The 24,648-nt window shown below is 40.3% G+C and overlaps 1 protein-coding gene across 3 annotated transcripts; it reads left to right on the top strand.

Moving 5' to 3' along the window:
* Nucleotides 1-5,182: 5,182 nt before the first annotated feature.
* cdca2 (cell division cycle associated 2) lies at nt 5,183-23,242 on the top strand. 3 transcript variants are annotated; one of them, XM_008297676.1, is made up of 14 exons: nt 5,183-5,494; nt 6,028-6,220; nt 6,502-6,638; nt 10,143-10,308; nt 10,723-10,874; nt 12,382-12,511; nt 13,776-14,104; nt 14,886-14,922; nt 15,040-15,114; nt 15,490-15,626; nt 15,820-15,882; nt 16,124-16,195; nt 21,204-21,369; nt 21,628-23,242. In XM_008297676.1, exons 2-14 carry the CDS (start codon nt 6,028-6,030, stop codon nt 22,539-22,541), a joined length of 2,571 nt encoding a protein of 856 aa, XP_008295898.1. In that variant the 5' UTR covers nt 5,183-5,494; the 3' UTR covers nt 22,542-23,242. The 3 variants fall into 3 exon arrangements, with proteins under 3 accessions (XP_008295898.1, XP_008295889.1, XP_008295905.1); XM_008297667.1 differs by lacking the exon at nt 5,183-5,494 and having other exon boundaries at nt 6,022-6,220; nt 16,127-16,195; XM_008297683.1 differs by lacking the exons at nt 5,183-5,494; nt 6,028-6,220; nt 6,502-6,638 and adding an exon at nt 9,756-9,851.
* Nucleotides 23,243-24,648: the final 1,406 nt, after the last annotated feature.

The following is a 24,648-nucleotide window of genomic DNA, read 5'->3' on the forward strand; positions in this document are numbered from 1 at the left end:
GAAGTTACACACAGTAAGTAAATATAAAGCAAGCAGCAATCTCTGGTGCTGAAAAATGAAGCCATCGCAAAAGTGCAGTTCCTGGAATGACCACTTAAGGCTGGCTCTGGAAGTGAGTCAATCCTCATAGACCCTCATGTTAAAAATGTCCTACTTTACCGCAACAATAAACATGTTTACAGCCTGGTGCAAAACAAAGCTTTGGTCTGTAAAGCTAGTTTCCCTGCTGACAAGAACTTTACAGGGATTAAAGTTTTCTATAAGTCATTGTTTAGATTGTATTGAGGTTTAAAATCATGCATAATTAAGAGCATGGCTGCCTTTAAGGAAAGGCAGAGGCCATCATAGGACAGTCCATGACACTAAGACGTTTGCACGGCCTGCCTCAGCTTCACTTACACTTCACCTCTTTGCTAGTTTTTGGATTAGCCAGGAGTTAGGTACTGTACCTGACGTCTTCTAACTGAAAAATGCCGACGGCTAGAGCTGCTAGGTTCATGAGGGCTTAAAGTTGTCACTCTTTCAGATCAGAGTGCATGAGGCTCTCTTGAAGACATTTTGAGCACTTTTTCTGCAGACTTTGACTGAAGGAATTATCCACAGTTCATAGCATGGTGACGTTAAATGCAGGGTCACCAAAAGAGCCAAGAAGCATGAAAAAAGGAAAATAAACAAGCATGGAGGGAGTCACCAACCCTAACTTTGCAAGAAAAAAGAAGTCTACATGTAGCTACAGACCTGATGATTCATAGCTAGAACTGTGAGCGGTTATTTGTCCTACAATAACATGATGATGAATTCAGAAGGTTACGCGATACGTGACAGAGTGCTGTCCCAATCCTGTTCGTACCATTTCGAGCCCTCATGTCCTCGTACTCTTGCACTGAATCACTTACCAGCTGACCTAAGTTATGTCTGTGAGGGTTTATTGCTTAAGACTAAGAGCGGAGATAGGGACTAGACTCAACTTCAAAACTGTTGTTTAGGAAACATATGTGTGACATTATAAAGGGTTTGCCCATCTTTATATACAGTCTATGGCATAAAGCTAAGTTCAGCAGTATGACTTTGTGACAGAAAAGAAGTCCAGTCAATCCAACAAAACAGAAAAACTGGTGGTATGGAGTTTTAAAAATGGACATTAACCAAAGCAAAGAGAATCTGATGAAAAGATGTCATTGGTTTCAATGGAGGAAATGTAATTACATATTTTTTGGGGGTGTGTTTTGAAATTCTCTTTGTGTCAAACAGGCATTTAACAACAAATTGCTCTACATATTACCAGCAATCATGACACACACCCCATGGTGTTGACTCTTATTTTATGTCTTTTAGCAAAAGAAACAAAAAAACACTTGAGTGTTACCAGAAGAAGAGATGGAGGATCTCTGTCTGTATCTCCCTCCTGAAGGAAACAACTTTTAATAGCCCTTTAATCACCACTCAGAGGAGTACTGCTGTTGACCCACAGTCTTGCCAGACAGATTAACAGTTATGTTGAGTTTGTTCTTATTAACTACAAACAGTACGACACACTAAGCAATAAAGCAATTTTTTTTTTTAATGTTTTCCACAAATGAGCAATAAAAAAGACGCAGCGTATCATCATTTACAGTCCCCAGATATTTGTATCCAGTTACTACTTCAGTGCCGTCGTCGTTAATAGCTGCTTGTTAGTGTCTCTTCCTACTCACTGTGAAGATCAGCTCTTAGTTTTCTTGGTAAACTAGCATGACCCCAATTAACAAACTCTTCAACATATCTGCAATACTTTGTTTCATACTCTGTGATAAAACCAGTGAACACATACGCAGTTAATCATTAAAAACATCAGAAATCACATTGGTTTTTGGAGCTTTACTTATACTGGGAAACAGCAGCCAGGATGTCACAGCCTCTGCTGCTTCAATTTTGATCATTGTTTCTTAAATCTTCCTTTTGTGATTCCCCAGAATTTATGGATATGCAATACCAAATGGCTGGAATATATTTGAGTGTAAGCTCAAGACAAAGGCACTTGTAGCAGAGTGGGTACTTACACACTTACAGCATGTCTGGCAAAACATTTGACTTTTAACAAAAGATCTCCACATATTTGACTTCAGAAGTTGCACAAAATTGGATTTCCACTTGATGTGAGGCTGATCTTATAAATTTATTTACTGTCACAACAAACCTGAGTCAAGTGTAACATTTCAAAGTGTTGAGAGTGAGAATGCGTAAAGACTTGTTATTCCAGCATAAAGGGCTGGATAAATGGTTGAAACATTCACCCTCTGCCATTCAGAGTGATACAAGTACAAATACAAAAATGATTTGAAAAGTGAACAAAGAGAAAGGGTAACAGTATCCGCTTTCAGAATTACAAATAGTGTTAAGTGACAATTAATTTAATTTTTAATTCAGACCAGCACATTTGGAACTAGAAGTGTGGTGTCCACACTACTTTTGGGATTCAGGAGCCACTAATTTTAAGATCCCATACTGTGCCCCTTGTTGATAAATTTGTCTAAGTCTTGCATGTCTCCAAAATTTTCAACTCAAAATACTGCAAGGATGGTTGATTTTTACTATAACAGTGTAACCACTAGTTTAGCGCTGGTTTAAACAGGTTGTTTCAGCATCTGTAGCTTAACATGCTGCTGAGCTGCTGCTGTCCATGGCCCCTTCAGGAAGAAGACTCTCTGCATTGACTGTTCAGTGCCAGAGCAGAGCAGCACATTGGACAACACAGTCGATGACAGTGACTTTAATGATTATGTTAGACTAGAACATTGTGTTGCTTCTAACTTTTTCCATGAGTTTACATTTTACATTTTGAATTGACAGCACAGCTGTTGTTTTCAGCTCATGTGCTTGGTGAGTCTGTCAGATGACATCAGTAGTTTCGTGTTGCAGAGCCACAGCTTGGAAATGGCTCTAAAGTGAGTTAACATGTAGACTTAATGGATCAATATTTCTTACTTTTTCAGTTGTCAAACTGAAAAATACAAAAATGAGAACAACTTTATTGGTAACTTGGCTGTATTAAAATGCAGTATATGTGGGCAGGGGAGAAGATCGCAGAATTAAACACTAGCTGAGTTTAGGTGGCACTGAGGCACAACTTTCCACACAGTGTTTTTTTATTGGCTTCAAATTGCTATTACAGTTTCCTCAGAGCTCTGAACTGTGGGCATACCATCAAAGCTAATGATAACGTTAGCCCCATTAGCCTCACAGTGTGCTGGAGTTTCTTATTGTTGTGAACATTGCAGTCAACAATAAAAGTAAGCTATTGGATCTCCAGTTCATCAGATGCTGGGAATGCTTCAAGACTGTTGTGTTCACTCTTGCAACCAACAGCAGAACATTCAGTGTGCTTTGCTCATGGCAGACAAATTTTAGAGTTAGCAGAAGCAGCTCTAGAGAGTAAATAAACCTGGCAGACTGTGAGGCAGCTGCTCATTTTGAATGGCTCAGGCAGTGACGGGGCAGGATTATGCAAATGTGCAACTCCAACAGTATTGGTTACCCAGTTTCCACGAAGATACTAATTAAAATACTTATTTGCCTGTAAAACCAGGGGTTACGATCTCGTCAAAGGGGGCTAGAAGAATGATAGATAGTATTTTCATATTTTCACAGCTTTTATTTTACACCTCCAAGTTTATAAAACATGTAAAACACAATGAAAATGTATTTTCACCTTATGAGACCTTTAAAATAACTTGGTCCTTTCAGTAATTAGCTCTAAAATATTGATACTGTCGGCAAATTATCCAAAAGAATCCTCATAATACATATTGTCCGTGACATATGAAAGCCACGAAGCATAATCAGAGCTATACATCTTAAAGAAAGTAGAAATGATCGATGCAACAACAACAAAAACATTAGAATTCATAACCTCCAATTTTTTTAAATAGTCAATGTTAAGCTATTGACACTGGCAAGATTTTGTACTTCTGAATTCCAAAACAAGACATGCAGTTTTTCAAATTTGAAAAATGTTATTCTGGACAGTATCTCATGCATATACATGGGTGTTTCATCTTTGATTGTCCAGAGTTGTTTCATGTCCCCAACCTGTGCTGCACAACAACAACAGCAGCGAAACTTCCGTCAAATTGCACATCCTCGCCTGGTGTCAACAGAAGAAGGCACATGCTTCATGTGGTCGGCAGCCCCAGCTGTGGAAAGAGGCTCACAGTTGCATCTGATCTCAGTGTACTCAGCTGCACCACAGACTCCCAAACCTCACAAAAGGGGATGCTGTGTGTGTGTGTTTGAGATTGTTTGTGTGTGGGTAGGGTTTACTGGGCTTTTCAACATTAGACCACGTTTCACCCTCTCGTTTGGGCTTACACATTTGTTTGGGCTCACTAAGCCTCCTTTGAAACCATTGCAAACCACATGAAAATGTGGTAATTCATGGTTAAATGCATTATTAATTGCTTTTCCCAGAGTGCTATTAATTTTGGTTTATGCTGGGAGTTGTTTGCAGTCCAACCAATGTAACATCAAAGCCTTAATTTACCACAATTTCACCAGTAAAAACCAAGAAGAAAAGCTGCGGACACAAAGCCCTATATTCCCATTCTGTTGTGGTCCAAAGCCCACATCTCTGTTATGTGTGTTTAAATGAATAAGTGCAGTACAGTACATCACCCTACATAGCTTCCAACAATAAAAGCAGCCATTTACCAAGGCAAAGAGAATCTGATGAAAAGATGTTATTGGCTATTTTATGGGAAATACTAGATCTGGTGTTTTTAGAGCTTTGAATCAACAGACTGAGAAAGGGATGCAGTCAAACTCCAGCTGTTTGGTTTCAAGACAGCCACAGCAGATGGGGCCCTGTAGTCAGGGGAACTATATACAATCCAGCTGGACCACGAGGAAGAAAAACAAAAGAACAAACAAAAAAAGTATTTATTTATTCATTTATTTATTATGATAATGACTGATTTGGCTTGCTTCATCAATGCATCGAAAAAGGTCCTCTGCGTTCTTTATCAGTCTAAATGAATGAGGAACTGACTCTATGCACTTTGATTTAAAACATTAATCTGCGCTCTGTTTTGGACTTTGGATGGTCACGTGTTGCTCTGTCCCTCACTCCTATTGGCCAATTCATATTAAACGAGTTCCGGTCCCTTTCAAGCTGTTAAAGACACGGAAGTTAGTCCCTCCGAACGACACAGTTCCTCCGTAATTAGCGACATTTTTTAAACAACTGTGTGTAAATTATGCATTTTACATGTCGATAACACTACGTGTTCTAAAGTGTTTAGAAGTGTCGTGCACGAGTGTTGTTGATTTTTCTCGCGGAGGAATCCATGTGCAGCCGCTGGCTCCGGTGTGGAGGGTGATTTGAATCGCTCTCTGCTCCTTCTTTATTTTTATTTTACACGAACGTGCATTTTGATATCAATAGCGTTTTTATTTATGCCCGCGTTTTTACTTACGTGTAAAGGACAGACGTCGATATTATTTAGCTTAAATTTACAAGGTAGGTGTTTGACTTGGCGTCACTGCGTTATCTCCTACACTGCTGCTGCTAACGTCTAATGTGAAGAGAGGGTCTAACAGGCTAGCGTTAATTAACACTGGTGTTAGTTTTATTTAGTTAGTCGACAATAATACCCTAACGTCGTCGGTAGAAGCGATACTCCAGCTATTAAACTACTTTTAAGTTAATTATTCTACAAATAAGCGCATTTATTATGAAGCGCAGGTCGTAATTAACCGACCTGAGAGTTAGCACGTTTCCTTGTGTTTACTAGGACTACTATGCTAAGTATGTTAGCATCCAACAAAAGTCAGGGGAAACTTTCCTTTTGTGGCTTTATGGACTTTCTAATGAAGTTTTGTTAACCGAGCTGTTGAATTCATGTTGTTGTTTGCTGTTGTAGCCTACAGGCATGCCCTTATGTGTTGTTGAAATACATGTGCCGTCTCTTGTCAGCCCCTAGTAGCTTGCATTATCACCGTCCTTGTGGTTCACCTGCTCATGAATTTATTTTATTCATATTGTCAATGCAGATGGCCACATTAGAGATAACCACTGCAAGTCCAAAGGGGGAGCAGAAGGAGAAAGTGCTGTCTCCCTCAGAAGAGGCGATCCCCCCAGTTTTAGATGAATCTTTACCCCCTCTGAATTTCTCTGCGCTCACACCTTCTCAGTTTGGCATCTCTGTCCAGAGCTTTACCCCAGCATCATCAACAAATTGCAAAGGTGAGAGGACTATTATTTATGTGGTGCCAAGTTGCTATTGCCTTTGTGAAGCCTTCAATAATCAGAAGGTTTTACTTGCTTACTGGTTGAGGTAATTTTGAAATTTTAATACAGTGTGTACCACAAGGTTTGCTGTAAACTGTAATATCCGTCCAAATAGAACAAGAACACACCACTGTTGCATACAATTAGAGACAGTGTTTGTCAAGACATAGTTTGTATTTCTTCTATATAGTACCAATCAAGTGTTATTGAGCAGTATTCGTTTCATCTTGCATCAGATAAGTCTCGTCTAGCACAAATAAAAGCAAGGCGGAGGTCCAACATTGGTGTCCGGGGCTCTCCAGAGACCAATTCCCTCATCCGCTTCATGGCGCAACAGAGGATGAAGACTCCACCAACCTCCCAAACTCCAGAGGTGAGATGTTTCTCAGGTTGCACAGCTGGCACCCCTTTGTGAGAGGCAGTGTTGATATTACTTTGGCTATCTGTTCACTAATACAATGCGTGACTCTGCAACATGTTTTTCTTTATCAGACACACACAGTGACTGTCACTACTACATCTACAGTGATGTGAAAATACATTTGACCACTCCTGATTTATTTTTATTTTTTTGTCTTCCTTTGTGTATCTCATACTAAACCATGACCTAGATAATGTCCCTCAATGTGGATCTGTGGAGTCCTAGAACCTTAGTAACAGCATTGTAACCCTTCCCAGACTGAAATATTTCAATCACCTTCTTTCTCAGCTTTCTGGAGTTCATCTTGATTTTAGCATAATGAGCTACTTGTGAGACTTTTTAGTCAGCCTCATGCTGCTGACAAGGGTCTATTGCAGTCATGGTTTGATGTAACAGGGCTGGTAGTAATTCTGGATGTGTCTGGTCCAGCTGCAATTCGGAGTTCAGTTTGTTGGTTTGGTAGTTTTTCACCCGAGCCCCGTTGGTTTCAGATAACCTTTTTGTTTCAGAACATAGATTTATCAAACTTGTATTCAGTGTTTACTCAGGTTGCCTTTGTTTTATGTTGGAGTTACTTTAAAGATATGACACAGTTCTGTGGAAGATACAGAAAGAAATGGCATGTTGTTTTGTTTGTTTTTTTTCCACAACACTATATGAACTGCGCTCTTATAAAAATTATCTCCAGCCTCACTAGGTGACTACAGATGAACCTTACACAGATTTAACATCTCATATTCACATTGGCACACAGTAAGATATTGAGATTTTTGAAAATCTGTTTAATCATTCCTTAAAAATAGTTGCTGTTGAGCTTTGTCTGCAATACATATTTGAAAATAATTACGCTTTGTGTTAACAAAGACCTCCTTTAAGCACACACTGTGGAACTTCACATCAACTTCAGTAAAATTAACATATGACCAGACGACAGACAAGCTGTCATGTCCGACTTGTCTAACACATGTAACACGCAGCTGCTTATGCAGGATTGCTGCTGTTTTGTGTAACACTGAGTTGCTGTGTGAAGGGTTATCAACACAAAGTTATCGTCGACAGTAGCTTGATGCATCAACATTAGCATAATGCAGCAAATGAAGTGTGCAAAACAGAAAATGATGGAGCTCCTGCTGTAACAATGCAATTTGAATGACAGAATGACTTCCGGGAAATGGTGGTGAATAAAGCAGTATTATGTACAAGGGATTACTGTGGTGCTGAAAAGTTTGGCAGCACGCCACATGTGGATGATTGAAGGAGAAACACTTTACAAAAGCACTTTTTTTCTTTTTTTTTTTTTTTTTGATCAATTAAGCCTGTGCTGTTTAATGTGCATTGGTACATTGTTCATAAGAGATAACTGAAATCTACATGGAAATTAATTCAGACTCACCCATGTATAAGTTTAACAAGTGTGGCTAAGTTCAAATTCACATGCTCTTACATTAAATTCCATAAATCAGAAACTGGCTTGCATGATGAAATGGCAAACAGTGGAAATGTTTAAATTTACACAGCTAAGCAGTATTCCTTGGTGAAAAGACTGCATTACATTTGAGTAACTGGGCTCTTTTTGCTGCTTGTCTTTAATACAAATACTAGTGTGAGCAAATACACAGGAGGATCCAAATTATTAGCCCTTTTCAGATATGGAGTACATAACATTGCTTCTTTGTCAAGCTGTTAAAAGTGATGGGATTTAGACATGGGTGACTTCATCATACACGTTCCTCACAGCTTTATGAAAACATGCCAAGACTGTTTTGGCATCTTACACATGGCACTACTCAGTACAAGAAGGTAAGACGTTAAGCTGCCTGGTTATCTCTCGTTTAGTGTGAAGGGAGGGCTTGGCACTTGACCAATTTCCAGCCAATTTTGTAGAAATATATTAATTTGTGTTGTTATCCCAAAAAATCAATTTGAGCTTAGGTCACAGCTTGTTAAGTGTCACTTCCTACACTGTTTTGATTGGTAGTCACACACTATATTAACAAGTCTTACATCCACACTTCATAATGTTGCGTGTGCCTAGACATTAGTGTGATTGCATTCATTAGGCTTTTTAAATCCTGAAAGTGAAAGTACCAAGTCCGCCTTAGTAAGACTGGTGTTACTTTTGTGCAAGAAGTGAGCAGGGTGCTTATTCAGACTTCAGAGCAAAAGGTGAAATTGCTACCAGATTAATGGAGAGGAGTGTATGCCTGAAAGCGGCTATATTGTCTTCACAAAACAAGTCTTGAAAGATCAATGAAGAGAGAAAGGTCAAACCAAGTGAAAGTGTAATAATGTTTAAATCCCTTTCTCCTCTGCCATGTCGAATACATTAACATGTAGCTCAGTACATCACTGCTTTTTGTAATATTATAAAGTAACAACCAACAGAGAACTCATTAAATTGCTACCTCACTCAATATTTAATTATCCATGACTTAAACCACGTAGGCCTGAGAGTCTGCTGTTAAATGTTATTGGTTTTTATCTCAAGAGAGAGCATGTCAGTCACAGTGTTCTCAAATTGTAAGTCTCCAAAGAAAGATGGCATCCACTGACATTTTTTAAATGGTTTGAGAGGAAACTAGACATCTGTACTCTTGGCTCCATTGTCAGGCATTGGAAAATCTAGCTTGTGATGAAAATGTTCACTCATCGCAGGTCTTTTCACCCAGAGCTGGTGAAATAGTATAAACCGCAACAAAGCCTGCAGTAAAACTACAGTGTAGTGGCCCAGTGGGTTACATGGAGAATTTTCACTCAGAAAAATGAAATTTGCGTCCCAGGTGAGTGAACATGGACTTTAAGCTTGGCTATGTTCATGCATCAGATGTGCATGCGCGTGTGGTGGGAGGAGCCTATTCCAGACTTCTGCCTACTGCAGCTCTAAGATAGAACACAATTCTTGTTTCTTAGGAGAAGGACGGGAGGTGGGCACTGAAAAACTGAGTTTGGGGAACAAGTCTGCTCACAAACTCAAATGTACTAAGACTTTGAGGAAAACAGCGCGTTTAGCGTTATGTTGGTAACACTATGCATGTTTGGACCACAGTGAGCAGATAATGGGCACTTGAGAGCTGCAATATGTTGCCAAAGTGGTTAAAGAAGTTTCTGCAGACTTTGGGTTCTTTTTTCCACCGTGAAAATGACCAATTCTCAAGTCAGCATGAGGTGAGTCTGATACGAAAGGGATGGATTTTGCACCAGATTGCACACAAAGCAAAGTATCCTATTAGAGTGAATGGTAATGACAGACTATTCTCAATCATGCGGGTTGCTGCGACTTTCCTGTTAGATGATGCTCAGCCAAGCAAACCATAACACTCCTGGACTGTGTGTGCAAGAACTATGTGATAGATGTGCTGCCTCTCAGTAATACCACTTTTGTAATTTCAGAAGTCTATGACCTGTCAAGCTGCATCACTGAGCAAATATGTTTATTTTTGCTGTCTCAACTCTCAGCTTGTCAGAAGTAGCCCCTTCCTTCCCCGGGTCGCCTCCACTCTGAGGCAGAAGATGGCCTCCTTCCAGAGCCTGATGGATGTGGAGGAGAGTGACGCCTGTGATCCAATGCCAACGCAGGACAGCAACACTGGAGGATGCATCAAGACAAGAGATTATCTGTCTGGTGAGGCTGCCTCATTGCCACAGGATTAATAGTTTCATTTCTCAGCGAGGATCTATGCCAGTAGGATTTCTTTATGATGTCTGGAGGCACCGTTCAAAAGCAGTGGATTAATGCATTGCACAGTATAAGCCTGCCTGTGACAACATCTTGCAGCAGTCATTTCTTCAGAGCATGGTCATCTTCTTAAATGGGCCAGTTTCCGAGCTGTTTGTTGCTGTAGTGAGACTTTATCTCCCCTCCTTTGATCAGTTTTTTTCCCAAGCTGGGGTTTTTTTTTTGTTTTTTTTTGATATGTTTATTTGATATGTGATATTTTATTTTTATTTGACTGAGGTGTCCCCAAGTCCCATTTGTTTTTGTATGTTTATATAATGTTCCTTTTTGATGCCTGTTTTTTTTTTTTTAACCTCTCAGATGGAAACAGCTGTGGTGGAGGGAAGGAGAACAACCCACCGATGATGCCCACACCCAGCAAGAGGAGGCGTGTGGGCCCCCTCAACGGCTGTAGTGTTGAGATTAAAGAGGCCAGCGCTCCTATCCTTCACTCCAGTTGGAAGGAGCAGGAGGTACACTCACTCTGACTCACTCAGTTACTTGACTGCTGTAAATAATTTAACTAAAAGGTTTTACTTCTCTGTACTTGGCTTCCATTGAATCTGCCGATTATTTTTAACTCCTGCATGAGTACTAGATTTCAGTGCTAAACAGGATTTTATGCAAGTCTCTAAAAAGAGAAAAAAAAAAACAAGCACTCTAAAGCAAACCCAAGTTTGTGCTGTTTGTACAAGTGCTGGCTATTAAGGTTTGTTTATTTATTTATTATTGCATTTTGTAAACTCTGTTCTTCCACTTCTTATCCTGTAAGATGCATTATCAAGTTCTAAGGCTTCTGTATCCTTCTAAGTACTAAGAAACACAGTTTGTACCCATCCATGGTAATGGTGTTCCTGCTGTCGTAATACAGTGCAGTAGAATGAAAACGGTGGGAATTCATTCGCCATATCCACAGGTGGATGAAGAACCCATAATGCTGGTTGTGACACAACAACCACTGACATCAAGGAAGACTATGGAAGAGGCCCAAGCTATGCTTATTTCCCCCACGCCTTCATGGTAGCTTTAAGCTCAATTCCTCTTCCCCTTGTAAGAAACCTGTAGTGTAAGACACATCTGTAACATACACATGCAAATGTTGCAGAAGTTGGGAGAAAGTGGTGCAGACTTTCAGTGATCTGCTGCAACAGTCTTGACCTCTGGTATGATCCTGTAATTTGAGCATCACATTGTCTTTTCCATGATTCACACCCAGCAATGAGCTGCTGTAACCAGATACAGTAAGAAAATTTTAAATTTAAGGGAAACAAAGTGTAATGTTAACTAACCAAGACACAATTGTCTGAGTGAAATATGGGATGGCCTTTGCCCTTGGGCTCAGTGTAGCACACTTCTGTTGCAATGTGGTGCAGAGGAGCAGTGAAATGTGGATCAGCTGCAGCCACACAGCTGGTAATAACCAGGCAAACCTATGATAGTGGTACCCTGCTTTAGAGTTGAGCCACGCTTGTGACAGTCTCCTCCCTCAACCAAGTGCTGTCTTGCTTTAAAGTGCTCAACATGTGTGGTCATGTAGGCAGCTAGAAATGATGCTTCATACTCACAAATGTTACTATCTCAGCTCTCTGGTTTGGAGTGTTTTTTTCCCCACTCCTACATTACTGTTCTGACTTTCATCTACCATATAACATCCTCAGCCTCTGATCTTTTCCATGGACATTTTGGAGCGTATTTGTTGTGTTGAACTACTGCACATGCTTACTGAGCATTTCCTGCTCTGCTGCTCAGTCGTGGATCAGTTTTAAAAATTGCAAGGAAAGAAAGCACACAGACTGAGAGCTGATTAGATGAATTTATTAAGATCATTTCACACTCCAGTGTCCTTCAAGATTTTATGTTCTAAAATGTATGCTAGAGCTGGATAAAATGTAAATGTCTTTTACTTAACAACATGTTCTGTAAAGCTCCCTGTAGTACAGTTCAACAGAATGAAGGATCTCATATATTCTCTCCTAACAGGATGGTGTCTTTGAACTCCAAAGCCCCAGCCGACCACCACCTGATAATCCTGCAGCTGCTTCATCACCCCAGCGTTCCTCCCCCTTCATCATCCCGTCTCTCCCTTCTCTGTTTGAGATGAAGCCTACAGGTAAACACTCACTGCTCTCTGTGGCCTTGCTACAGGATCTGGCCTTTCATCTTAGTTTAGCCTTGCCTTTGAGGCTGAGTGCACAGTGTTATGCTTGTTCCAGGCTAGCTTAGGCTGCTAGGCTGCATTGTTGTGTTTCCATAGAGGAAATTTATGTTCAGCTGTTTTTGTTTTGAGTTTTTGTGTTGGAAAACACCTTGTGTGTTTTAACTACAAGTGTCACGAGTTTAAAATAGCTGGCTGATGTCAGATGAAGGGATGAGCGCCCATCACTCATTAGTTCTGTGCGTGGAATGGCAAATTACGCTGTCCCAATATCGGTATAAAAGTCTAGTTGTTTAAAAATACGGCAACTTCTCAAATTCATTGGAACAATGTCAGCTTCATTCAATGTAAGTAGGTAATCCTTAAATATCTAAGACATAGTTAAATTTTTCAGCTTAACTTGTTAAATCCTGATGTCATGCAAAATATGCTCTGATTGATTACTGGCTGTTTTCTATTTCTTTTACTGTTTTTTTTTGTATTTGACATGAGAATTTTCATAAAGCCATAAATCTATAAACTTTCTTTTGGTATTGATTAATGAAAAATTATCTTTTATACAGAGCAATGTGGATTTTATTCCTGCCTGAGACATAGTGTACTGTAATTTTCGGACTATTGAGCGCACCAGATTATAAGCCGCACCCAATAACTTTAAAAAGAAAAGAAATTTGTACATATATAAGCCGCACTTGTCTACAAGCTGCAGGTGTCCACGTTGTAACATGAGATATTTACACAGAAAGATGTTACACAGAAAGATTTTTTTAACTTTTAATTAAATATGTACCGTTAACATACACGAATACACACCGTAAATGCTTTTTTTCCAAGCAGTGCCTGTAACACGGCTGGTTTAAAAAAAAAAAAAAAAAATACAGTAGCCTACTAGGAAAAGTCATTGATTGCTATCTTCATCTTCCTCCTGCACACTAAAACCACTAAAGTCGTCTTCTTCAGTGTCGGAATTGAACAGCCTCAGAATTACTTCATCACACACATCACACTTCCTCAGTCTCTCTTTCGTTGTCGTTTTCAACGTCACTTTTGTCTCTAGGCAAATTCATAAAAATCCATAAATTAGCTGCATCATTGTTTATGCCGCAGTGTTCAAAATGTGTGAAAAAAGTAGCAGCTTATTGTCCAGAAATTACGGTAATAAGAGCAACAAGGGAGGAACATTGTATATTTGTACATTTAAGGATTTGCTTTCACACAGGAGAGGAAGACTCCACTGGGACATCCACAGTAAAGAAGAAGAAGCAGGTTCGCTTTGGCGGTCCACTCTCCCCTGAGTTCTTTGATAAGGACCTGCCCCCTAGCACCCCGTTACAGAAAGGGGCTGCGCCGGCCCGAGCACCCACACCAGGTGGAAGCTTGCAGCTCCGCTCGGTGCTGAAGACACCGCAGAGAAATGAATCCATTACACCACAATCTCCACCAGACCTCGACAGCCCTACTGTGTTTGGTGCCTCCCCTGTGCTTGCAATGCCTCGCAACCACAGATTGCAATCTGAGGGAGAGGAGACTGAGCAGAAGGATGGAAAGGTAGACAAAATGCCAGAATTGTTTTATTAATAGCAATATTCATGTGATGGGAGGATGATGTTTAAACAGTGCATGTCATAACATTGTAGTTACTGAATTGAAAGTTTACACTGAAATAGTCTGCATGATCAGAGGACTCTCACCCACAAACATCCAAATTGTTCTCTTTGGGTTTTTGCTATTAAATACATTTGGATACACCAACATTAGAGCTGAACAATTATTCAAATCAAAATCACAAGTTGTAATAATGCAATTCACAAATTACCATGGCTGCAACTTAGGATACACAAGGTGTGACAATTAAATAATTAGAAAAACGCTGTAACAAATTTTATTTAATTTGAGCAGATTGACTTGTTCAGTGTGTACTTCATGGTTCAGGCTACACACTGTGGTTTGACTAGCATAAACCCTGCCATTATTTATTAGCCACTTTTCTATTTTTCAGCATGTTTGACCCAAGATTTTAACTGTCGTTTTAGTGGCCTTACAGATTTCTGCCGTCCTCTTTGGGTGACAGTCACACTTGTGATGGTGTCTGTAGTAATGGTCCAGCACATGTTTTAAATCTATCACACTGTGAATACTTCACTGAAGCTTGACTTTAAAAAACTATATCTCTAATCATATCACATTCAATCAGATATTTTCCTCATATTCTTAAGCCCCAATATAAATGTGTTTGTTATCTGTTATCTGGCTCAGTAATAGCAAGATATGATGCATTATCTTGTCTAGACTTTAAATATTATAATCAGCACTTTGTTTTTGGTCTTAGATTGTTTTTCCTTCAATGGAGGAGACTGACTCTGCAGGTACAGGCAATACACTTGATTATTACATTTTATTATCCCTGAGAGAAGTATCTTACTGTCTCCAGTGAAATGCAATTTTTCTATGATAACAGCTCTTTCCAATTGTTGCCTTTTCAGAGTGTACGTGGGATGCCCAGCCGTTGAATTTGAACACTGCTTTCTATGAGGAGTCTCTTTCTCAGATTGTGACAGGTGAACTGCTGCCATAGTTTTTCCTTTTTCATTGCTACCTACTGTCTTCATCTCTCTGTTGCTGCACCCTCTGCTGTCTCCTGACAAATCTGAGAGTGTCAAACAATTAGGTTTGCCAGAATTAAAATTTACGTTTGTTGTGTGTGGCTCAATCAGGTCAGGATTCTCATTTTAGAAGTCAGATTTAAAAACCAGGCCACTCTATGAATGTAGAAACTGGTAAATATCAGGGAGATAGGAATTATAAACATCAACACAGTTCATTATTTGTTGGATTCAGCTGTATCATGTCCACGGAATCCAAATTATCATTGCCTACTGCTCAAGTCTCAAACAGTTGTCATTTCAGCTGTAATACTATTGTTCTTTCCTCAGAATCTGACACCAAACCCAGTACAACCATCCAGATTAATTACCTGGATGAGCCTGCATCCTACCCAGAGGAGGAGGAACTACCTGAAGCAGACGTTGAAGGTCCAGCTCCAGCCCAATCCAGCAACAGGAGCAAAAAGGTCTGCCACAATTTTGAATTTAGTTTAATTTACTTATTTGGGTACGGCATTATGGGGTCAAAAGATGCTTTACTGGTTAAAAAAAAAATACAACATCCCTGGCAAAATTAATTTTTCCCTGTCCTCTAAAGAATCCTGTGAAATGTCCATTCCATTTCATTTACTAAGAACATCTGAATTTCTCTAATTGCAGCCAGGACCAGCACACGAAGCTACTGCTGGGACTGCAGCTCGCTCCAGCAGCAGAAAGAGAAAGGTTTGCTAATACCACAAACTGCTCTCAGCTTGATCTCACTTGTAGAAATCTTCATCTACCAGACAAGATAGTCTTTTTTAATAATTCAGGGGTCATAACATATTCCCATCTAATCTACTGTTTAATTCCACTGCATCTGAACTTAATCACATCCGGGGATTTCCACTTTATCTGTGTGAGAGAGCGTGGCAGAGAGACCGTCTATATAATGTATCCTCAGGCCAACTGTCTGTTCCCCCAGCAGCCGGAGGAGAGTGAACCTGTGAAGAGGTCGACACGGTCTGCTGCCAAGTCAGCCTCTGGGAAGATGAAGGTGAGATGGCTGAGTCTGCTCGTTTGATTTCTCTGTACATCACTTCTCTGAGGGCTCTGCAGACATGTTTTTCTGGAAGGCAGTCATGGAGTTGATAGTTACACAATCTGGCTACAACTTACTTTACTTGAGTTAAGGAAAAGATATGTATGCGGTTATATTTCCTAGAGTTTCCCATACAAAGGTCCACCAGTGACGCACTATCAATCATCTCACCACCATAAATGGAAATTATGAAATCTTAAATTAATTCATACAATTGTGCCACATTATGCTTTAGTGGAGATGCTACACTGCTGTCACGGGTGATGGTATCAACCAGTTTGACAAGGCAAAATAATAGTGTGGCCATGCTCTTATATTGTAGAGGTGCTACAGTACATTTTTTGTCCCAAATTATTCAGGACTAGACGCCATCGGATCGGTACACTCTGTGAGTCAAAGAATTACTGTCAGAATAGTATATTTATGTCTGTGTAATCGCATTCCCAGAATGGAAATAATAACAGGCTGCACACAGAACTGCTATAGCATGACAGTAGGGTTAGCTTTAAAGGCTGGACAGACGCAGCAGCCTTTATTATTCCTGTATATGTTAACACACACTACACATTTTAATAAGTCAGCCAGCCGCCATGTGCAGCTGAACACACAATGGCCGAGCATAAGCACAAAGCCTCTGGTTGGTCGGATTGCAGTAATTCAGACGAGATGGCTGTGTCCTCAGTGGTGTAAAAGGAAGAGAAAGGCTGCGTTACTTTGTGTAAAGTTAAATAGCATTATAATGGACATTTTTTATTTTGTTCAAGTTCTGTTTGAAAAGATATTGGTCAGAATCTTCTGAAGCATTACTGGCGTCTCTGTTATTTTTCCTTCTTCAAAGTCTGCCAGCATTTGAGTGCTTTAACTGCTACAGGAAGAATTATAGCCTGTTAGCCACTACTGAAAGTTTCCATTTTTCAAAATATATGACAAAATGGTATTTTATGCATTTCTTTTGATTTCTCTGCTGCACTAAAAATGCACTTAACCATTGTCTTAAAACTGAAGCATCAACCATGAGTTTTGTGTGCTGTTATACCCTTCAGTGTATTATGACCACCATAATCATATTTTAGACTAAAGCAGGTAATATTGTCTGTTTTCTTCATTTTTTTCCTCTACAAATCCCTTGAAAAAATAGTGTCAATCAACAGTCTATTATTTAACTTTCCAACTTAACCAGCCTGCCTGTAGCACTTCCTACTAAACACTTAAACAAATGTATTAAATAAAATAAAAAATTTGAAATTAAAAAAAAAAACAGCAAAAACAGTCAGAATCAGCAAAGCACAACTTTTTGTGAACAATATTGAGGCAGGAGAAATAGTGCATATGCTAGGAGCTATTTTCTGTGGCAGATGTGTTGACAGCAAGAAAAATATAGACTTACCACTAAACATATCCTTTAAACCTTTTTAAAGGATTAAAGAGATTGATTAATAAATGGGATAGTTGTAATTAACTACAGCTAATGAGTCACAAGAGCTATGCTTCTCGCCTACTTCATACATCGTTCTGGGTGGTAGTTCATCTCATCTAACAATGTGGCAGGTAGTTTGTAGTTTCTAATAAATTCCCCAATGCTTCAAGCCACTTGTTTGAAGGCTGTCTGCAGCCCATATAGCTGTAGATATCCAGACTGGCTCACATTGCTACTCTCTTTACTGAGCTTGCAGTGTCTGCCTTTTCTAGCAGCATTGCAGTTTCTTTTCTTCATCCATAAAGGCTCCCAGCCAGGACTGTGTATCAATCTAAATGGGTTCCTGTTGGTCAACATAGCCAAAAAAAACTTTCACAGGGTTCCCACATGTCCTGGAAAACTTGGAAAATGATTGAGCAATTTTCCAGTCATGGAGAATGAGAAAAAAGGTCAAATGTCCTGGAAACGGGACAACAGGACTTTGCGCCAAGAGACAAAACTCACGACTGTAAGTTGAAAATTGTCACCAGTATTGGTCTGCGAGTGTGAGGCTCCTCTCTGGCCTCCATTGAGTGACAGGCAGGGGAGCAGAGCAGAGTTATACAAAGCATGTTGCTTACTGAGTTGGCTGTGCACTGTGAGATGCAACATATCTCTGATTTCAGCAGAGCAGGAGGTAATTACATTTAACAGGTAATCTTAATGGGCCACGTTTCACCCAGTATTTCACTCTTGTTTCATTGTCTGACAAGAGAAACAAAAATTAAGTGAATGAAAACAACACTAGGAATTCTGTTTTGTTACTATGTGCATAGATAGATGGAGAGAAGAAATCAGAGAAATTAAGGACTTTTCATGTTGACTTAATCTCCCTAATTTCCAATGAAAGTAGTTGCTAACAGGGTGATATGCACACGGAGACCACAGGGAAAAGGGCACCTTTAAAATGAGAACAGTAGGCAGTGAAAATTCTAAATATTACATGTTCATTTGAACCGCTGGCATGGGCATTGCACCCATGGGGGATGTGGGTGTTGTGACACTCGCACTTTTACTTAAACATTGTTTCATTCTGTAGAATATCAGAATCAGAAAAAACTGTATATTTTTTATATATTGACTGTGAACACAGTAATACTGACCTGTCACAGATACCGTAGGTCTGCACATGCACAGTGTGTATTGATGCATCGATACCTGCCAGTATGTACCTGCTGTGTTGTCTCCTGCTCCCTACTCTTCATTGAAACCAAGTTCTGATTTTAGCCAGTCGCCTTTATTACCGCAACATACAACAGTCACCCTCACTACAGAGGTGTGTGGTGGCATCTACATGAACGACATCTCAGCTGAGCGCCTCATGTCTAGAATCAAGCTTTCAGTCAGACTGTCAACCTCTATATAATGGTGACATCATGGAGACAGCTCTCACTACACGCTCCTATGTCAGCTCTGGTAAAGGTGCAGACATGAGAACGTGAATTTAGAGTCCACATGTTAGCAAGCAAACATGTCGACCTAATACGGAGTAAACCATCAACATGTCAGTCTGCAAACACTACACAGAATATCAAAGACCAGAGGTGCTCAATTGTCCTGGCTACTGTTTACATGTCATTGTGCACGTTTTTTCCTCACTAAAACTTTACCCTCTTAACCCTGATCAGTAAATTAAGCTACATTTCGGCATACTCTGGATACATTTGGCATATTTAGGCGTATATTTTGTAGCATTTGGGGGCAGGGCACATTTTGAGTATATGTTTTCATAATCTCACATTTTTGAAAATTTCAGGTATATATTGACATACGAACGGCACATTTTGGTATTTTTCAGGTTCTTTTTGGAATTTCCTGAGCATATTAAGATACATTTTTGGCATATTAAGGGCACATTTTGGCTTCATTCTGTCATTATCTGGGCACATTTTGTTACAGTTGGAGTACATTGTGGCATTTTTGGCCATATTTTTGCATTAAATTCTCTAGGAGGCCAGCGGAGTCATACTAGGCTCCATATGGGCTTAAGAGGTTGAGGAAAAAGGCATTTTTTCTTTTAGCTGTAGTGAACAAAGACCATTAATGTAATTCATGTAATTTACACACATAAGTGAATGCAGAAAAAAAGCACTTCACATTTCTGACTAAATCAAATGCATATTGGAGAAGTGTGGCAGAGAAAAAGGACAAGCTGGAAGCTCTAGTACAATTCAATTCAATTTTATTTGTATAGCGCAGTTTACATCATATGTCATCACATAGCGCTTAATGTAGTAAGGTATAGACCTTACAAATTTAAACAGAGAACCCAACAATCCAAAGTAGACTTTGGACTCCCTCTGAGCAAACGGTTGGCGACATTGGAAAGCCTGCAGGAGAGTGTCAAGAAGCGACAATAGCTGAACAACTTTTTGGGGGAACATTTTTATTAAAATGACATTGCTTTGTTTTATATTGACCTTCTTGCACTGCAGGATAAAAATGTATTTTAGTATTTAGTTATATTTATGACAATTTATGTTTTGCTTGGCTATTTTGGCAGTGAGTTAGATTTTTATTGTGTTTGAGAAGTGCAGGTGCCAGATGTGTAGGAGAGAAACTAAGAGAGAAGAGAAAGTTGAGTTGGGAATTGTCCAGCTGAACATTGTAACTCCAGTTTGTTGTGCTCATTATTACACTGTAATCTGTGGGTGTGTTTGCATTATTCTATGATACATTTGTCATAATTAGTTTTCATAGATAAATTATAGCCATAGACTGCACATCAAATGTCTGAGTCATAAACATAGAAACAATCTGGGTAAATGCAAGCTACAACTGTAGAAAACACTTCCAGAGAATGAGTGGAACAGGGGAATGTATTAGTGTATGATGTGACAACTTGTGTCTGTAGCAGCTGAAAATGTCCTGGAAAAGTCCTGAAAAATAATTTCAGGGAAAGAGTGGGAACCCTGTTTTAGTTCTGCCGTTTCACTCTGCAGAATGTGAGCAGAATCGATTACATTTCTTTACCGTGGTATCTAGATACGACTGCAAAGCTGCAAAATGTCATTCAGATGTGACCCTAATTATTAGAGCATGAACCTGACAAGATTTAATACCCCCTCAAAAATGAAATGGTATATCTCATGGGGTTTATCTTGATACATAATACATATGAACACAGTCATACTGTGTCAGAGGAGGATTAATATGCATTGACCTCAACATGTGCAATGTAGAATCACTGTAACTCCTGTTATAATGTAAATCCTTTGACTATAAGTGGAATGATAAAATGTTTCATTTGTAATTTGTATTATAGTTTGTTTTTCTTTTTACTGCTGATAAACAGAGCCACTAAAACTCTCCTCTGAAAAGGATGTTTGTGTACTTGTTGAGGAAAATAAAACAGTCTGCAACAAATCAATTCAGTATAATCACATCCCTAGATAATTAGTGCAAGTATTGATTTAGATGTACAAGAAATAATCATAAGTGGATGCTGGCCAGCTAACAAACAAAATTCTTTTTGACAGTAGAAACTTTTTTAATTTTGTTCTACAGGCAACCTCCACAGCAGCTCGTCGCTGGAACAGGGATGTGGACCGCTCGCTGTATGGCTCACGTGCATACGCCTCCAAGAATCCCACTCTGAGTCCCATCACCGAGAGGCTGTCATTCATCAGGCAGTCTCCAGCAGCACAGCAGACTCTTTCTATGAGCTTCATGGGTAAAATACGCAACCAGTAACCAACTTTATCTCACAATGAATAACAGCTTGTGAGTTTACTTGTATGCTGTCAGGCTGAAAAAAAATATTGTCATCCCTGTCATTTCTTTTTTGTGTGTAAGTTTTTTCATAACATATAATGTGTCTAAATCTATGGTTGACAGTCACATAATTTATGTTTGTTTAGGTTAGAACTTTTGGAGGGTAGCAACCAAATTCATTCTCCTGATGTTGTTTTGTCCTCATTTCTCCCAACAGACGCAAATCAGGAGACCCGCCTGAACCCTGAGATGGCTACTGACACTCAAGTGATAGCTGACCTTGCTGTGACAAACACCTTGGAAACTGCTTCACAAGATCCTTTCACATCTCCTAACTCTAGTGAAGAAAGTGCCACAGGGAAGGGCAGGAGGCTTTGTGGGTTGAGGGAAAGAAGAGGAGGGCTGAAGAAAAGGAAGGTCAGTGCTGCTGACAGTGACCTGACAAGTGAGGAGCTTCTAGATCAGACTGGAGGAAAGACAGAGCAGCCCTGTGAAGAGCAAACCGCGACAAGCCTTGAGGTATCAAGGGGAACCCCATCAAAAGACACTGTGCCTGAACTGGGAGGTGTTGACACTGAAGAACTTTGTGCCCAGATTTGTGCAGATATTCCCTGCACAGACTCAGATGGGAAATTAGAATATCATGCACCCACCTCAGACTGCTCAACTTCAGCTAAAGAATCCAGCAACACAAAAGCAGCACAAAGAAAAGCCATAAAAAGCTCAGTCCTACAGGAGCAGCAGAATCACCTAGAGGAGCACCAAACCAGCCATGAAGGGGAGGAGAAGGGACAGGGAGATCAAGCAGCTAGCCAGCAGGGAAACACTCAGTCAAGCTCTGCTAGCCAGGAGGACGGGGCTGTCTCCGATGTAGCACTCGCCCCCTGGCAGGCTGATTTCAATTTTGAGGATGTGTTCAAACCTGTAGCCACTAGAGGGCAGCGCTCAGTGCGCCGCAGCCTGAGGAATCAGAGCAAGGCTGAGCACAGCAGCAGTGCAGGACTCGCCTGGCTGCCTCGTACGTCCCCGGACTCCAATAAAGAGGCCCGCAGGAAGACCCGAGGCCGACGGCTCAGTGCTGCTCTACCTGTTCAACCTTCACTCCCCGAGGAGGCACAGATCACCTCCTGAGATCATCTGGTTCTCTGAATGAACTGAGAGTAAAATAGGGTAACTAATACATTCATTACACGGTCGTACATCCCAACCTATTTTCTTAAAATAAAATGAAATGATTTTCGAAAGAAGAGGCTGATTGTTTTACAACATTGATGCTTTTGTTCTCTGTGAATTATCAGAGCTGACCAGTAATTTGTGTCAGGTTTCCCTCCACTAACCAAGACAGTCAATACACTGAGAGCCCAATCATCTCTGCTGACCACCTCCTAATCAATATCCAACCACTCAGCTGGTAATCACAGTGCATCTTCAGCCTCTCCAAAGTCACTGGATCAGGCATCTGCAAGTCAATATCTACTCTAGTGGATAGATGAAGATGGCTGCACTGCATTCACCGTATGTCAGCCAGTGGAATAGTAATGGAGGGAGAGAACATGCTTTACACACAGAGCTCAAACTAATATGTTCAAATAATTCACGTTCTTTGTGATTGCTGGGTTGCGGGGGTGTTTTGTTTGCTTTATTCATACGGTTGAGTTAGTATATTCTGAATGACTGTTTAAATCTGCCTTGAAAGATTCTGCTTCTGATGAAATGCTTCCGTGTACAGACAACACAGTTGAGCAAAATGTGCTCATTTGAACAGATGATTTAGACTCATTTGGAAGGAATTCATCCGTATAATAAAATGGCCATTGTGTCCACAAATGTGATGTTCCAGCTGTGTGGTCACTTCAGTTCAAGTACAGCAGCTTTCCTTTTGCATAAACTAGGACCTTTTGCCATAACTGAATGAATAGCTGTGTAAATTACCATTCTGATCTACATTTTGAACGCAGCCAAATGCCTGGAAGTAAATTGACCTCTAACCTCGAGTTCAACCAGTTATAGATTCAAATCAGCTGCTCTTTACTGACTCCATCCATCTGTCAGAGATGAACGGAGAGAGCAGTAACAAATTGAGTTTCAAATTCAGTTCACATAGGAAAATTGGCTCCCAGAATGATGCATGACTGTAATCTATCCATCACTGGGTAATTGACTCCCTCCTTTTACATCGAGTCAGAGTCACTTGGCTGAAGGACACCAGAGGTTTCTGGCTCCATAGCGTGTGCCAAGGTCTCGTCTGTATTCCCACTGGAAGACGGATGGACATATTCATACACGAGTTGATGTGCTATGTAGCTGCGGCGGGGCCACGCTGCCATCTGCTGGTCGATTTTAAAAGTTGCACGTAACCACTTATTCATCCGTCAACTTGATCAACTAAGAGGAGATGAAAGAAGTCTCAAGAACTGATCTTATCACTGGCAGAGGAAATAATTAAGTAGATGTGTGAAAGGGTGTTTTTATTAGATGATGCTGCTCAACAAAAAAACACCTAAGGCTGGTGTTGATTTCTTATTTATTCTTTTTTTTTTTCCCAACATCATGCGCCCAAGTTATGACTGCAGGCCTCATCCCCACCTCCCCTTCTCATTTTAAAACTTGTTACGTTTTTGTGAATCGGCGGTTTTATTGTTTGAGTATACAGCTGAACTGCTTCACTTCTATACAAGTGGGTGTTGGGTGTGTTGTCTGTGTTGGGGAGAGCGCGGGAGAGTGTGTGTGTGTGTGTGAGAGAGAGAGAGCGAGAGAGAGAGAGAGAGGGGTGTGAAGCCCCTGTCCCTGGCAGACGGGCATGGTGAAGACGGCTTAACACAAGAACAATGGGGTCCTTTGACCAAAACGACGCCCCCAAGACATGTGGCCTCCTGTCACCGTGGCAACCCCCCATGGGACAGAGAGCGGGGTGACAGCTGGAGAGGAGGACTTACAAAAATGGAGTCCATTTCTTTCCACTGAAACTCCCCTGCTCTATATCTTTTCCCTCTTCTCCCTGTCCTCCTCTACACTCGGCCCTTATGAATGTGGGTTACATCTCACTTTACAGCTTCATGCGATTGACCTTACGGGCTTGGCTCGCCACCTATAACTCAGACAAAAAAAAACTGAGTCAGAGCCAACAATAAATCAGGTCTTTATGGGCTCTTGTTGCTGTCAGTAATAAGAGAGCATTGAGCTCATTGACAAATACGGAGCAGAGCCACGAGATTTCACACTCACTGTACACTTGATT

This window comes from Stegastes partitus, unplaced genomic scaffold (genome assembly GCF_000690725.1).
Source record: "Stegastes partitus isolate 25-593 unplaced genomic scaffold, Stegastes_partitus-1.0.2 Scaffold26, whole genome shotgun sequence".
NCBI lineage: Eukaryota > Metazoa > Chordata > Actinopteri > Pomacentridae > Stegastes > Stegastes partitus.

Coding starts and splice junctions, on each gene's coding strand:
- cdca2 (XM_008297667.1), top strand. CDS start 6,022: ATGCAGATGGCCACATTAGAGATAACCACTGCAAGTCCAAAGGGGGAG. Junction 6,639..10,142: donor CAACCTCCCAAACTCCAGAG/GTGAGATGTTTC, acceptor CTCAACTCTCAG/CTTGTCAGAAGTAGCCCCTT. Junction 14,923..15,039: donor GGAGGAGACTGACTCTGCAG/GTACAGGCAATA, acceptor TTGCCTTTTCAG/AGTGTACGTGGGATGCCCAG.